The sequence below is a fragment of the Rhea pennata genome, chromosome 1 (assembly GCF_028389875.1).
Source record: "Rhea pennata isolate bPtePen1 chromosome 1, bPtePen1.pri, whole genome shotgun sequence".
NCBI classification, from domain to species: domain Eukaryota; kingdom Metazoa; phylum Chordata; class Aves; order Rheiformes; family Rheidae; genus Rhea; species Rhea pennata.
The window spans coordinates 76,570,403-76,584,451 of NC_084663.1; the positions used below are offsets into that span (position 1 = coordinate 76,570,403).

At 36.4% G+C, this 14,049-nt stretch overlaps 1 protein-coding gene across 1 annotated transcript in view; it reads right to left on the reverse strand.

Moving 5' to 3' along the window:
* Positions 1-1,117: 1,117 nt before the first annotated feature.
* The window catches only part of SHISAL1 (shisa like 1), an 88,776-nt gene continuing 75,844 nt past the window's right edge, over positions 1,118-14,049 (reverse strand). Inside the window, exons 3-5 of the mRNA XM_062569037.1 lie at positions 13,525-13,738; positions 4,311-4,646; positions 1,118-1,151 (exon numbers count right to left, since the gene is read on the reverse strand). Of these exons, the coding sequence (XP_062425021.1) occupies positions 1,118-1,151; positions 4,311-4,646; positions 13,525-13,738 (584 nt within the window). The remainder of the gene's footprint in view (positions 1,152-4,310; positions 4,647-13,524; positions 13,739-14,049) is intronic.

Here is a 14,049-nt window from a genome sequence, read left to right on the forward strand (position 1 = left end):
AACTCTTTTGGAAAATGTTTTTAGCAGTCCTTAATGTTTTATGCCTTGTTTTATATGCATGTCTCCCAGCACTACAAAATCTGTTTTGTATTTTCATATAGTATTTTATTATTGCTGAATTGAAAGAAAGCTGATCTATAAAAGAAACTATACTCCTGATAAGATACCACCATATGCATACATATAAGTGTGTGTGTGTGTGTGTGTGTGTGTGTGTGTGTGTGTGTGTGTGTGTTTAAAGAAAAATGCTTACTTTCTCTATGAAGGGATAGACTTAGTATAGTCTATAAATGCCAACACAAATTCAAAAGTTTAGTTTACAGACTAGAATCTTGCATCTCAGGACATTGGTGTCATCATCTGGAATAATGAACATTCAAGTATAAAGCATATTATATAAAATATAATAATTTGAGCAAATAACTTTTTTAAAACTAGTGATGGAAATGATAAATGTTAAGTTCATTGCGCTTCTTCTCTGATAGAGTTATTAGATTTTAAGAAGCCAATATTGAGGTCATTCAACAAACACGGCTGCTGCAGAAACAGTCTCTGAAACTGCACTTGACTTTTGTATGGCAAAATTACAGTATTTTCTGGTATATAACCTGCAAATTATCTTAATAAAGAAATAAATAGCCAGGCAACCTCCTCTTACTCCCTAGCGACTTAGCACTTGCTATACTAAATAAATCTGATATTTGAGGGAATTGTTTATTCAAAAGCCTTTTCCACACATTAAACACCTTTTCTGTGATCACCAATGCCTGCTGCTGTTTTTCTCTCTTTTTTTTCCTGTGTCCAGCTCATATTTTGAGTTATCTATGGACTTAGATAAAGGGCTGTAAGTTCCTGAAGTTGCAGGTTATAAGCTTGAAAATATGGCATCTCTTGCAGTCTTACATGAAATACAAGGAATAAATACAGATTTGCTAAGGGAAACACCTACTTGTTTCTATCATTGAGCAATAAAAGCCGTTAGAAGAAAAAAATATACTTTATGGGAACCGAGGAAAGCACAGATAGGGTAGTGGGGAAGGGCGTGAGGGTTACTGCAGCGACTTATCAATGCTCATCTCCTGCAGTCAGAGGAAGAGCATATGGGACAGGAGTATGCTCACCTGATCCTAACATACAATCCTCGCTTAATGCTTCAGAAACAATGCAAAGAAACAGAACAAAAAAAAGTCAGTAGTGGAAAGTGATTGAGAATCCTTTAAAAATTATTGAAGGGTTTCCTTTAATTTGTAATGGTATATAGCAAGGCTAACAACCAGTATAACAGGGCCTAATATTTTAATTCTACAGGGATTGGGAGACAAAAGAAAAAGGAAGAGAAGAGAAAAAAGAAGAGAAAAGAAGAGTAGGAAAAGAAAAGAAATAAAGAAGGATAAGAGTGGACCAGGAAAGATGACATTAAAAGGATGAAAAAAAAAATGAGAAGAAGAAGAAAAAAGAAAAAAAAAGAGAAGAGTAAGAAAGACAAGAAGGAGAGGAGAAAAAAGGAAAAGAAGAGTAATAAAAGAAAAGGGGAAGAAAGATCTGAGGAAAAGCAGAGGAGAAAAATAAGTAAAGCGGAGCTGAAGAAAAGCTGGAGGAGGTTAATGAAAACTGTTGAAGAACAGAAAATAAGGGGAGATGAGGGGGAAAAGATGAGAGACAAGGGAAAAGGAAGAAAAAGGGAAAGAAAGAGGGAAGAGGAGACAGGAAGAAGGAAAAGAGGAAGAAGAATAAATGATGAAAGGAGGAGGAAAGATGATGAAGAGGAGAAGGGAAGAATAGAGAGAAGACTAGAGGGGAGGGGAGGACAAGGAAGGAGCGCAGCAGAATAAGAGAAGCAGGAACAGGTGAAGGGCTAAGAATTTATTTTACAGTTATAACCATTCTACATTAAGTCAGTGTTTTAATTAATCATCATACTAAAGTGTTTGGAAGATTTTGGCGTGGATCAAGATTGTAGTGATAGAAATGAAAAACAATTCTTGGCCCAATCACACCAAGTGGGCCAATGGTTGTATTATTACATTTTCTCAGTGTCTATATATTGATAGTTGTATTTACTTTAAGCATGACTGTAAATGTAAATGCCAAGCGCTTAAGCATAAATTCTATTCCCACATAGATTGTTTTCTTTAAAAATAGAGAAGTAAATAAAAGCCCATGCTAATATCACACAGAAGTAACAGTTTAAAATACATAATTTCATGTGCATTCATGCACACACATACATATACACACATCATGAAAAAAGCTGTCATTTTTATGCAATCTCGTTCAGTGTAGCATTACTCCTCTGTTATTAATTTAGTTATTCAGAAGTATATTCAGTTTCTAAGCACTTAAATTTTTCCTATCTGTGATCCTGACACTGTGACCTAAACATTTCATTGAATGCAAACCAGAATGGTCACAAGGCCTCTTGCATCAACTATGTGCCTGTACATAGGGAGAACGCATTTCCAAATCAGAAGAGGAGCCGTTTAATTCCATATACACCACAGAATAGTTGAGAACAGAACACAGATGTACCTAAATGAAACTGCAGGGTAAGTAGAAAAGAGCTCAAAATAAAAGCAAATATCAACCATACATGAAATAAAAAAACCTCATTGGTTGTTCTTCATTTATATCTTTTTCTGAGCAGTTTTGCAAATAATCAAACTTTGCTTTGTAATTAGATCCATCCTGTTGCTCTAGTGTACTGAAGGCTATTTTTAAAGGAAGCAGATCATTTATTTTAGATGGGGATAGAAACTATTGATCTTTATTCCGATTATTGCACTATATGATTATCTCATCAATCAGATAAAACTGCTGGAAACCAAAGGAGGTGCAAAAGTCAAAAAATAGGGCTAAGATGTAGATTTGGCTCTAAAACTGGGATTTAAAGAACCTAAAAGCTCAACTATCACCAGTGCTGGAATTCTACTGAAACACTTTAGAAAATGGAAGCTGCTTAGCAGATTCAGGGCTGGATCCATTTTGGATATGCAAAGTTATAGGATTTCAAGTAAACAAGTAAACTGACATAAGGTACAAGCTATCAGGAGACTATCCATGCTTATAACTAAACACAAGCAAGCATCTGTCTTAAGTAGCATTACCAGTACTCTTCACTTGTTTGAACAAGGCCTGCTATCATGTTCAAAGGAGCACTGAATAACAGTGCCAGTAGTACAATGGCAAATGATCCCTGATCGTAGTCCCCGGTCATACTGTCACTACCTTTTCTATTATGAAAAATCTTCTCCGCTCTAGATTTATATTTAAAATTAAAAGCAAGTTATAAAGTAAAAGGACTACTATATCATCATCCTATTTGCAACACAATGCTACCCAAAGGTTTCAGATCTTTAGATTAGATTAGTGGCTTTACGTGCTCTAAAGCATCAGGAACTGCTGTCATATTTTTCACCCTACTCATTCTTCAATCACTTTATTTTGCCAAAACTTAGCACTCAGCCATTTGGAATGGTTCTAAAATACACTGGTGACTATGTGCTTCCCTTCCATCTTTACACTCTCTATAAAACTGTTCATAGAAGAAAGCACCTTCTTTTCTTGACACCTTACTCACAGTATTCTTATATTCAGCTCTTTCCTTTGTTTTCCTTTGTCTTTGGTAAAAACAGTCGAACATCTGCCAATGCCACTTTATCCCCTGGTTATCCACTTTTAGTTTCTCCCATTCATGCAGTATGCTCTGTCTGCTCCTGAATCTGTCATGTGTGTTTTTTTTCTGTTGTTGTTGTTGCGTGTGGCACATAAACTTACAGTAGCCTACTTGTGTCATCCTGTCAAATGAGATTAAATCATGTTCCTTGCCTACACACACACACAGAAAAAATTAACCTCATTTTCATGTTGTTTCTGTGTCTGACACTACAAATAGTGAGGATTTATGACACTGAAACTATTTCAGTCCTATTATTTATATAGTCTTTGAACATGGATACATTTGGCAATTAGTCCTCAATACCAGATTAAAATTAACTTTAAAATGGCCAGTATAGAAACAAAGACATTTTGCATTTATTTGTACTACAGTGTAGCAAAACTACTTACCACTGAAAAATGGCAGCACCTATTTCTCTGAGACACCAATAATAAAATATGACTTAAAGTATTTCAGAAAAAGGAATCAATCCTAACTCTGTATGACAATTAATGATATAAAGAATCATGGGCCAGCTACTCAAATGGTGCCATTCTGCACAACTGAATTTGCAGTCTTGTTTCCAAATACAAGTGACTTCACAGTGAAAAATAATAGATCAAAAATATATCACAATATGGCTTAACTTACTTACCAGGCAGATGTACTCTGAAATGACATCAGGGATGGGCTTAAAGCATCTCCTTTTAAAGTATGTACTGTCTGTGATGTTTGAGGCTGTGGCTGAGACTGAGTTTGAGGCTGAGGCAGCATCTCTGGCTGAGGCTGTGTCTGTACTTGGCTTGGATCCTGAGCAGGGTTAATCCATCGGCTCTGTCCTTGTGTCATCCACTTTCCCTGGATTCCCCACCGTGCCAGGTAAAATTTGCAAATATCATAGTTCATTGAAGAGTAATATAAAAGGTCCAGTACCAGCAAGATCACCACAAAAAAGCCATAGATCCATACTCCTAACAGTGCACTGTAGTTGCTATGAAAGAAGAAAAAGGGGAAGCAAAAAATTCATCTAATACATCCACAATAGTCATTGCATTAGTTTGGCAAGGTAATTTGCTTCATGTAATTTTTACATAAGCGAGTGCACGCACACACACACACACACGAAACATTTTGTTTGAAAGAATGTTTTACTGAAAATTATCTGTTATTTTAATCCATCTATGCACTGCTGTATGCATGACATAGGACATTTTTAGAAACAAAGGCCTGCTTCTCCTCCAAATCTTTTTTTATATACACACTAGTGCATAAATTTGGTATATGATTAGTTTCAGTGCTTAGTTAGTTTAGTTTAAGTGAGGCCTGATACGCACACACTTGATGGGCTTTTATTCTGCAAGTTCTCACTCAGAGAGAGTCATCCTACTGAAAGTGGCAATACATTTACGTGAGTACGGATTAACATGAGTAGCAATAAGAAAATACGCTGTAATAACTGAGCCCTGGGGGGGTGTGTCTATATCAATGAAAGCACTCATTGCTGAAAACTTTTCTTGAAAGGTGTTAAACCTTTTTCTCTGCTCTTTTGAACGCTGCTCTAAATTTAATAATTAATCATTGCTGGATACAGAATACATGTTATCAGAAGTGTAGGCTTTCATGAGCAATTGCTGAAGATCCCTTAATTTGCTGGTAATAAACTCAGCAAGGAAGAACATTGACAAGATTGTATTTTTAAATGAATTCAACAGGAAGGAAAATGTGTACTATGCTTATATGTACATGCTGGTATACCTATAATATACGTTAGGGGAAAGACCATTAAGATTTTCAGCTATTGTCTGTTGCGGTGGCTCACAAAGCTTTAAAGCTAAGACGGGTGACTAAAGATATTAAAAGACCGGAGTGAGGGGGAGGGGAAAGAGAGGGAGAGAAAGGTGAGAAAAGGAGTAAGAACTCAAGAATTTGGAGACCAAAAAAGAAAGAAGTGCTACAGCTCTGCTGGAGATACAATAATATTAAAATAGAAATAACTGTTAGGTGTGGTGTAAATGTATTTTGAAATGGAAACTGTGTGAGTGGGAAAGAGGAAGCCAGAACAGAGAAGGAAAGAAAAGTGCAAGAATGAAACTGGGTATACAGAGAGGAAGGCTAATCTAGACCTAAGAGCTTATATGCAAATACATGTAGCAGAGACTATAAAAAGAAAAACAAGAAGAAGAGATAGTAACAAAATGGTTACTATTTAGGAATTAGGAAGATGATCGTCTTGGAGAAAGATGATACCAGTTAATAGGTGGGCATCTCCCATCTGTGTAAACCTGAACTTAAACAAATATAACTGAACACAGAGTCTGCCATGCTCTTTTTAACAGACATTCAGAGAAGCTTTGAGGAATCGTATTTTATCAGAACATCGATCATCACTGAAGGGCTTTGAAGAAGAAAAGCTCAGAGCACATCCTATAGATGCAAGCCAGAAGGATATTTTGGAAATTTTAAAATATGTCTCAAACCTTTTCAGACCTAAAACTTTTCAAGACTTTACCTTGACCCTTTACTTCAGTTTGAAGTTTTGTACAACTCTTTCACTTATAGTTAAAAAAAATTAAGGATTTGAAACAAGAAATCAGATAAGAAATTAGAATTTTAATTTCTGTGTTGCTGCTTGTCAACACCTCATGACACTCATTCTCCTCTCCTGTGACTCTCCTTTCTTCCACACAGACACAACTCCATCAAATTAAATGAAAGTTCCATGGCAAATGACCGGGAGTAATGACAGGAAAATCTGACACGCTAATGTACCTTTCTGTGTAACTTTCGGATTATGCAAGCCTAGATTTTTCAAGAACTTTCAGTAAATTTCCAGGAGGACTGTAAGTAGATAGATAAAGTATAGTACTTTTGAAATCCCTTACCTAAAGGGTCTTGGCTCAGATAAAGACTTATACGTGTGCCTAACTTCCCACAACAGTGGGTAGATGTTGGTAACACATTTGCAGCCCTAGCACTCAGATAACATAACCAGGTTACACCAGGCTTCTCTGTAGTGTTACTCTGGATTTTCAGGAGATTTATTCTTATTTGGAAAAAACTCTTCTATCTGTTGCTATTATAAATAAAAGGGAAGTGAGGACCAGAGAACTTGGGAAGAAATCTACTGTGACAAATCCTATTCATCTTCATCACTAATGCCAATAGGATCCATTTTAAGAATAGGTGAGCTGTATTTGATCCATAGTAAGAATGGAAATATCAGATATCATATTATTTTTGTTTGGCAAGAATTTGAGAGGCAGGAACATTTCTTACAGTTACCTCTGAAGAATTTGCTTGTATTTAAGGCATTTGCTTGTATTATGGGCATTACCCATAAAAATTCTGCAAAGGGAAAGTTAGAGCTATTTTGAGTGTTCCAATTTAAAGCAACAACTTATTAATTGTGCCATATGCGAGTTCTCCATCTGCTCCTTTTAAATATTATCTGTTTTTTACAAGTACAAAAATGAAAGACTGCTTTATTTTAATTAACAGTGGGACAACACTGATATCAAAAGGGCCTTGTGAAAAATCTCAAGCAAAATTAATAAATGGTATGTTTTGTACACAGAGAAAAATTCCATACTTTGATCTATTTTATTACTGAAACTATTAACATGGTGCAAAATACTAATTTTGCTGATGGTTACTAATAATATAAAAAATTAAAACTTCCCTATAAATTAAGAAAATACCTTAAGAGGAAAATGACCACTGAATGACATTAAGGCTAGAGATCTGGCAAAGAACTGGAAATCCAAAAACCTAGGACTTGTTCTTATTTCATTTAACTGAATGATTTAATTGTAAGAGTTTCATCTTACTGCCTGATTCTCCCATACTTTTGCACAGAAGTTTCATTTCAATTAAAAATAAAGTGTGAATAGACTCCAAATCTATTGAAATTGAAATTTGGGGAGTTTAGTCCTTCATGGAGAGAATTAAATATGAAAAGGTATTTTGACGTTGTTGCATCTTCTCTCCTCATCCCCAACTGGAAAACTTGTTCTCTCTTCCTAACTCTTCCACCCTCCTAATCTGTCATTTTGGAGAATTCTGTTTAGGTTCAGTGTAACTTTTAGCAGTGTTAGAAATGACTTTCAAAATCCTCTGCTTCTGATGCACACAAATACAAAAGCTAAATCTGGGGTAAACATAATGTGGCAATTTCCTTTTAGCCTCCGTGTAAATCAGGATAATTCATGGACCTCTTAGAAAAGTTAATTAGCTTATCATCTGCTAGAAAACACCATTATTTTAGAATACTTTAGCTTTTGTAGCAATATGATGTAGATATGCTATAGACTTGCTACAAAGTGCACTTGTGTAAATGTAAAGATTTGTTCTGACTTCAGATAGCCTTGAATTGGGCCCTTTGAGAACAGGAAATATTTTTCTTACTCATCTCATCCTATTTCATTTACAGAATCCTACTTAGATTTCTTTGTCAATCCTACACAAAAATTAAAATAGACAGTTCGTTTTATTATTAGTTTTACCCATGTAATTCCTTCTATTTCATTAACTTTTTGAGATAGATGACAAGCAGGCTTGGTCTAGGCTATTTTTCAGAAGGATTTGTATATTTTTGTCTTGTACATGAACAGAAAGTAATTCACTTGGGAATCTGGGCTTTAAAAAACAGTAAATCAAAACACTGGTGAACAGAATTCTACAGCTGCAGAATTTATATGTAGGCAGATTTTTTTTTTTAATCTAAAGCCTTCTCTCTAACCTAATGTTTTTCCTGGAGAAATCATCTTTGTATACCTAAGAGATTCCTATTCCTTTCTTGTAGAGGAGACTTTCTAAGAGATATTCAAGTAAATGCCAGTTCTGCAGGGGACAATGTACACGGAGAAGATGATAGTACTATTCTGTCCTCACATTGCTTTCACCAAAAAGTTGTAATGTGGTGTGCAAAAGCCATTCAACCTTGAAAATCTAGAATAAGAGAGAAGGGAAAAAAAATGGATGCCTCACAGGGTGCCATAATGCTGTCCCAGTATCAGATTAAGGAACCAAAACATAGCACTATTGCTGAAACCCATCAAAGCATACATAATAGAAAACTGGAGAGAATGTAAATAGTAGATTCAGGTGAATACTATTTAAAAAAAACAAAGAACTTATTAGACTAAGTTTCAGATAAATATGAATCCAAGTGAATCCAAAATTCACTTTGGATAGCAGAATTTTTTCTTGGCTGTTATACATCACTAGTATTTTTATATTTATTACTAAAAGAACTGTTTACATTCACAAATAATGTAAACAGATTTATCTGCTTGATCACAAAGACATCTATAACTATATATATAGACCAGTATTTGCACTTACCAAAACATAGGAATCTTTAATTATGGTAATAGAAAAGAATGTAAATAAACCTGGCTATTTGTATACTATACATCTGCAGAAGATAAATGTGATGTTTTTCAGCTGTACTATGACAGAGAAGTTACAAGTCACTTCATTAATTTTTTCCCTCAGCTGTACAACAAAACAAGAAATGTGTTTTGATGATCATAAGAATGGCTAGAGGGGGAAATAAACCAAATAACAACATTGAATCACTCTTCCATTAAAACTATAATCTTTCCTTCAGTTCATTGCTATTCCCATATCCTAAATCATTCTCCACATGTACAAATGCAAAATATTTCACCAGAATCTTTTTTCAGTGGTGTATGAAATTAGATCTAAATAAATAGCTGACTTTGTTTCATAAAGGAAACACTGGAGAGTGTTACTATAAAATGAACCTTGGACATACTAGAATCCAAATAAAGTTAAATAATAATATGTGCTAAATAAAGTCAGTGTGCGTTAAATAAGATGCTTATTACCACAGTCTTCATGCAGGCATCTAGGCTTCACTTCTTCCTGCTTCTCCAAAGTATGCTGAACTTCCTGGGAAATCTCTTACCGATCTCTGTGAGCTCAGGGTGAGGAGAGTTCTCTCCCTTTCTCTCACTACACTGCCAGAGTTTTATGCTGAGAATTAGTTTCTCTTTATTTTCCTGACTCAGCTTGATTTATCAAAAGCTGATGTTTCAGAAAGTTACAAGAAGGGAATACTGGTTCCAATCCTGCACCTCTCTAAGCTCTAAATGTATTTTCTTGTATTTAGCATGTTTTCACCTACCTTTGGAACCTACTTTTTTACCTACCTATCAGCATGAGCTAATGCTCACAAAAAAAAGATTCTGCATGGAAGAGCAGTTTTCAACTAAGAGGTGAATCTTACACACAGAATATAGAGATCTTTCCCCACTAAAACTGAATGAGGTACTTCTTTAAAGGAAGGGGAAAAATGCTAAAACTAAAACAATTCTTACAACTAGGGCCTTAATATGTTCACTAAAAGAAGATAGCATAGTCCAGAGAATATAAAATTACCTCCTTTCCCACTGAAATTGCTCACATACAACAGCCAAGAGTAAAATTTACACCTTCCTCTGTCAATACTAAGTAGTGAGATGTCATTTAAAACCTCATATCAAAAGACACAAAAAAACAGTCTCTGATTAAAGCAGTTTGACCTTTTGCGGAGATGGAACTGCATTTGCTAAATCCAACATACACCTAACACATAAGAAGTTTGTACCATAATGAGAATAGCCAGGCCATGAACTGAGCCCCAGACAACAGCCTGCAAAGCTATAAAAAGCTAAAATCTGAGAGTCTTTCAAAAAATAGTGTTGGATTTCTTCCAAGGGCCTTTTCTCCACATATTAGTTGTGCTACTATAACTGCATCACTCAAAGAGAGGCTGACTTTTGTCTTTGGTAATGAGATTGACATATAAGCTATTTTTATTGTCAAAGACACCATGTACTCCCTATGATGTCCTGCTACTGTAACCTATGGAATCACCATGTGCTGAAGTAGTTGGTTTGCATCCACACTTTAAATTCCCACAGTTCCTCCAAGCTGCACCAGACCTGTTCATGCCACATGCTACATAAAGGCCTCTTGGCTCTGACATCTATGCCAGAGTACCAAATGGCAAGGTATATTTATTTCTCTGTGTGTGTGTGCATGCATGCACACGTGCATATACACACGTGAGTGAGCATGCACACAGAGGAGGCTGGAGGCAGAGGAAGGTTGTACATCCCAGTCAAAGACCACATCTGTTCTCTTGTGCATGTCTGTTTTGAGAAATGGGTGACTGCCCTGGCCATTTCAGAGTGTTGGTGAAAGATGGAGTGCCGTGGCCTACCTTAGTAGCCTCTGGTCATGGCCACAGTGAGTAGCTACTGAGATATTAGAAAAGCCTGAGGCACTGGCTTTCTACTTGGCAGTACTATGATAAGCCAGTTAACATCCCAAACTCTGTGATAAAGGTGCCTTTAGACAGCTTGGCTAGTTAGGTGGAGTTGTTTGCTTTGTAGCATTGGTGCACAGTTCACTGGGTGTGATGGACCAATAATCCCTACAATGCTGGAAGACAGAAGGTGATGTGCCCCAGGAAGTTCAGGAACAGTGCAGGGTGCGGCTCCTTAGTTCTTGCTGTTGTGTTGAGATAAAGTCAGTTCTTTGTGCAAAGTTTTAGATAAGCAGCCATAGCCATTAATTGGACAAGGTGTAAATGTTTCTTCCTGCCTTTATTAAAATGTCTCCCTGAATTAGCCAGACCAGCATGGGAGAAGCATATAGGTGGCCTAACCCAAGACAGAGTATAAAATCTGAACAACTAACAAAGGAACTTCAATGACAGCAATGAACTTGAGCTGCCTTCAACCTACGTGTTCCTTCCTGGTGATTGTGGATGACCAGCGTCATGATGGTGAGCATATTATAGACATCAGTAATGGCAATCACATTGGTATTGTGATTGAACTGTGTAAGTGTACACTTGTATTGTGACTTACATATATTGCTGGATCACTCTGCTAAATCAAAAAAAAATGTGTAACATCAAATACATTCAAAGTAAACTTTTGTATTAAATATTGCACTCTCCATGTGTGTGGAATATCTAAGAGAATGTGGTCACAGAGTACTGGACTCTGACACAGGGATCAAGAACAGAAGAAATAAAGCAAACCTCTTGTGTAGAAACCAAAGAACAGAAGAAGTGTGTGGGGGCTACTACCACACAAATCCATTCTTGGGGCTCTCTTTTTTTCTGATTCTGAGTGTGAAGCAGTTTCTGCCTCCATTTATGACTATGTGCATAACCCTTCTGTATTGAGAGTACTGTGAGGACCTCCCTTCAGCCAGGTGCCTAATTGCTGTTGTGACAGTATGGTCATCCCGGTGAACAAAGGGAAAGCACATCACATTTTTACTACAGAATGTATATAGAGCAAATTTTTGCATAGAAGCATATGAGGCAGCTGTGGTATAGACTACCAGGTTACCTCAAGGAATATACTTTGGCAGAGCTGAGTTGCCCCAGATGAGGGTGCTAACAATTTCTGGAATGTCCAGGGTGCACAAAGGGTGGGAAAATATGGACAGTCTTTAATGGGCTTGCTGGACCTGAAGCATCTCTCCAGTGTTCCATATGGTTAAGTTCCCATGATGTTCCCAAAGGCACCACAAGGCCAAGGCAGGAAAACTGATCTCAAGTGTATAGCTGAGTATGCTGTAACAAGATAGTATAGAAACATCTTGATTTAAAGGTATCTTATATGGGCAGAGTCCATTTTTATCATTTTTTACACTACATAGTATAAAAGCTTCTTCATATCAATATAACTGGGTGATTGTCACTTCTAAAATTGTAAAAGAAGTTATAGCATGCAACTTCTGTATCTACACACTACACATGACTCAAGCTTTTCTAGGCAGAGCTGTAAGAGAGAAGATTGTTAAGGAAGACAACAGCTGACCGTGAGCTGGCTGCTGCTGGATGCAGCTCTACACTGGGACTTAAAATAGCTGATGTTAGTATTCCAACGCTATAGTCTCCTAGCTGCCTCGCATCTGCTTCCATAGAAAAGAATGACAAAACTCCAGCTGAGTTTTTCATGGCACAAGAAAGCACTAAAATACCTGTACTAGCCAGAAATAAATAGACTGGAATTCCAGTCTTCTTCAATCTGCCCTTTTCTGTCCTGGAGTGCCTGAATACCAGAATAAAATGGCAGGGGAAAACAGATAGATCTGAAATGACCCCTGGGGGTTTACACCAGATGAAAGTTGCCCTCTCCACCACAGAAATCACAGTGGATTAGTGTGGCCAGAACATCAAACAGTAGAAAGGACACAAATCACAAATGAAGAATTTGTCATCATAAATACAAAAACAGTAATGAAGATCTATTTGCTACTTATTAGCTCTTTGGAAAAAAAGTTACTGATACTCGTCTTTGAGCACGGGCCCCAGAATTGCATGGAAGCTATATGCACGTAGCAAAGTATCTCAGGTAACAGGCAAGGACACCATGTAACATGAGTATACAAGCAAGGATGTCCTATTACCCAAAGTCAGTGATTACAAGAGATTTACATGCAAAACATGCACAGATTCAAAATAGCAGTGGCCATACAAAACATTTAGACTGGTATGGACAGTATCAACTCTCTCCCTCTCTCCCCTACTGACAGTTTCTGGACTTACTTTGACTGATACACACTTCAACATAGTTTGCGTTAGTTTGGGGTGAAGGAGAAAATTTTTATTATAACTTTTACATCTGTGCTCTTCTAGCAATGTCTGGAGAGGGTGTCAAAGCAATAGAAGCAAAGGTAAAATATCCTGTCCTTTAGAAAACGTCTGTAACAGCAAAAATCTTTTAGCAATGTTTTTATATATGTACAATCATTCTAACTACTTCCATCATTAAGAACACCTCAGACTATGATCAAGAACAGTTCAGTGAAGAATACTTTAAAACTCTTCTACTTACTTATGCATATATCCATCTGCATTCCCTGTTAGGTTCATCTGCATAACAGTCTGAAATTCTGTCTCATTGCAGCAATATTTAAATACTGTGTTGTTATGGTGACAGCAAAAGATGTAAGATTTATTGTCAGAAAGACGTGGGCAGTGAAAACCAAAGTGGTAGCGACCTTTGTAGTCTGTATATGGCTCGCAGACCCGAAAATGTGCAGACAATGCTGTAAAACAAAGAATGATACTGGCTTAGTGAGTCACTTGTATTATCAGTATGTTGAGAACTGTAATTTTTCTTTGATTAAGCTTAAGTTAAAACTGCTCTTTGATTTCTGAAAAATATTAATAAGATACTTCAGGATTTCAACATCTTAATATTCAGCACTTAAAATATCTTAGCATTTTACAATATTTTGACTTCTACTGTTACTGTGTTTCTGATTTTTTTTTTTGTAAGAGAAGAAATACCCTCCACACCAAGGAACACAAACATATCTAGGGAAACAGTTTCACACTGCTGTTTTAAATGTATAGA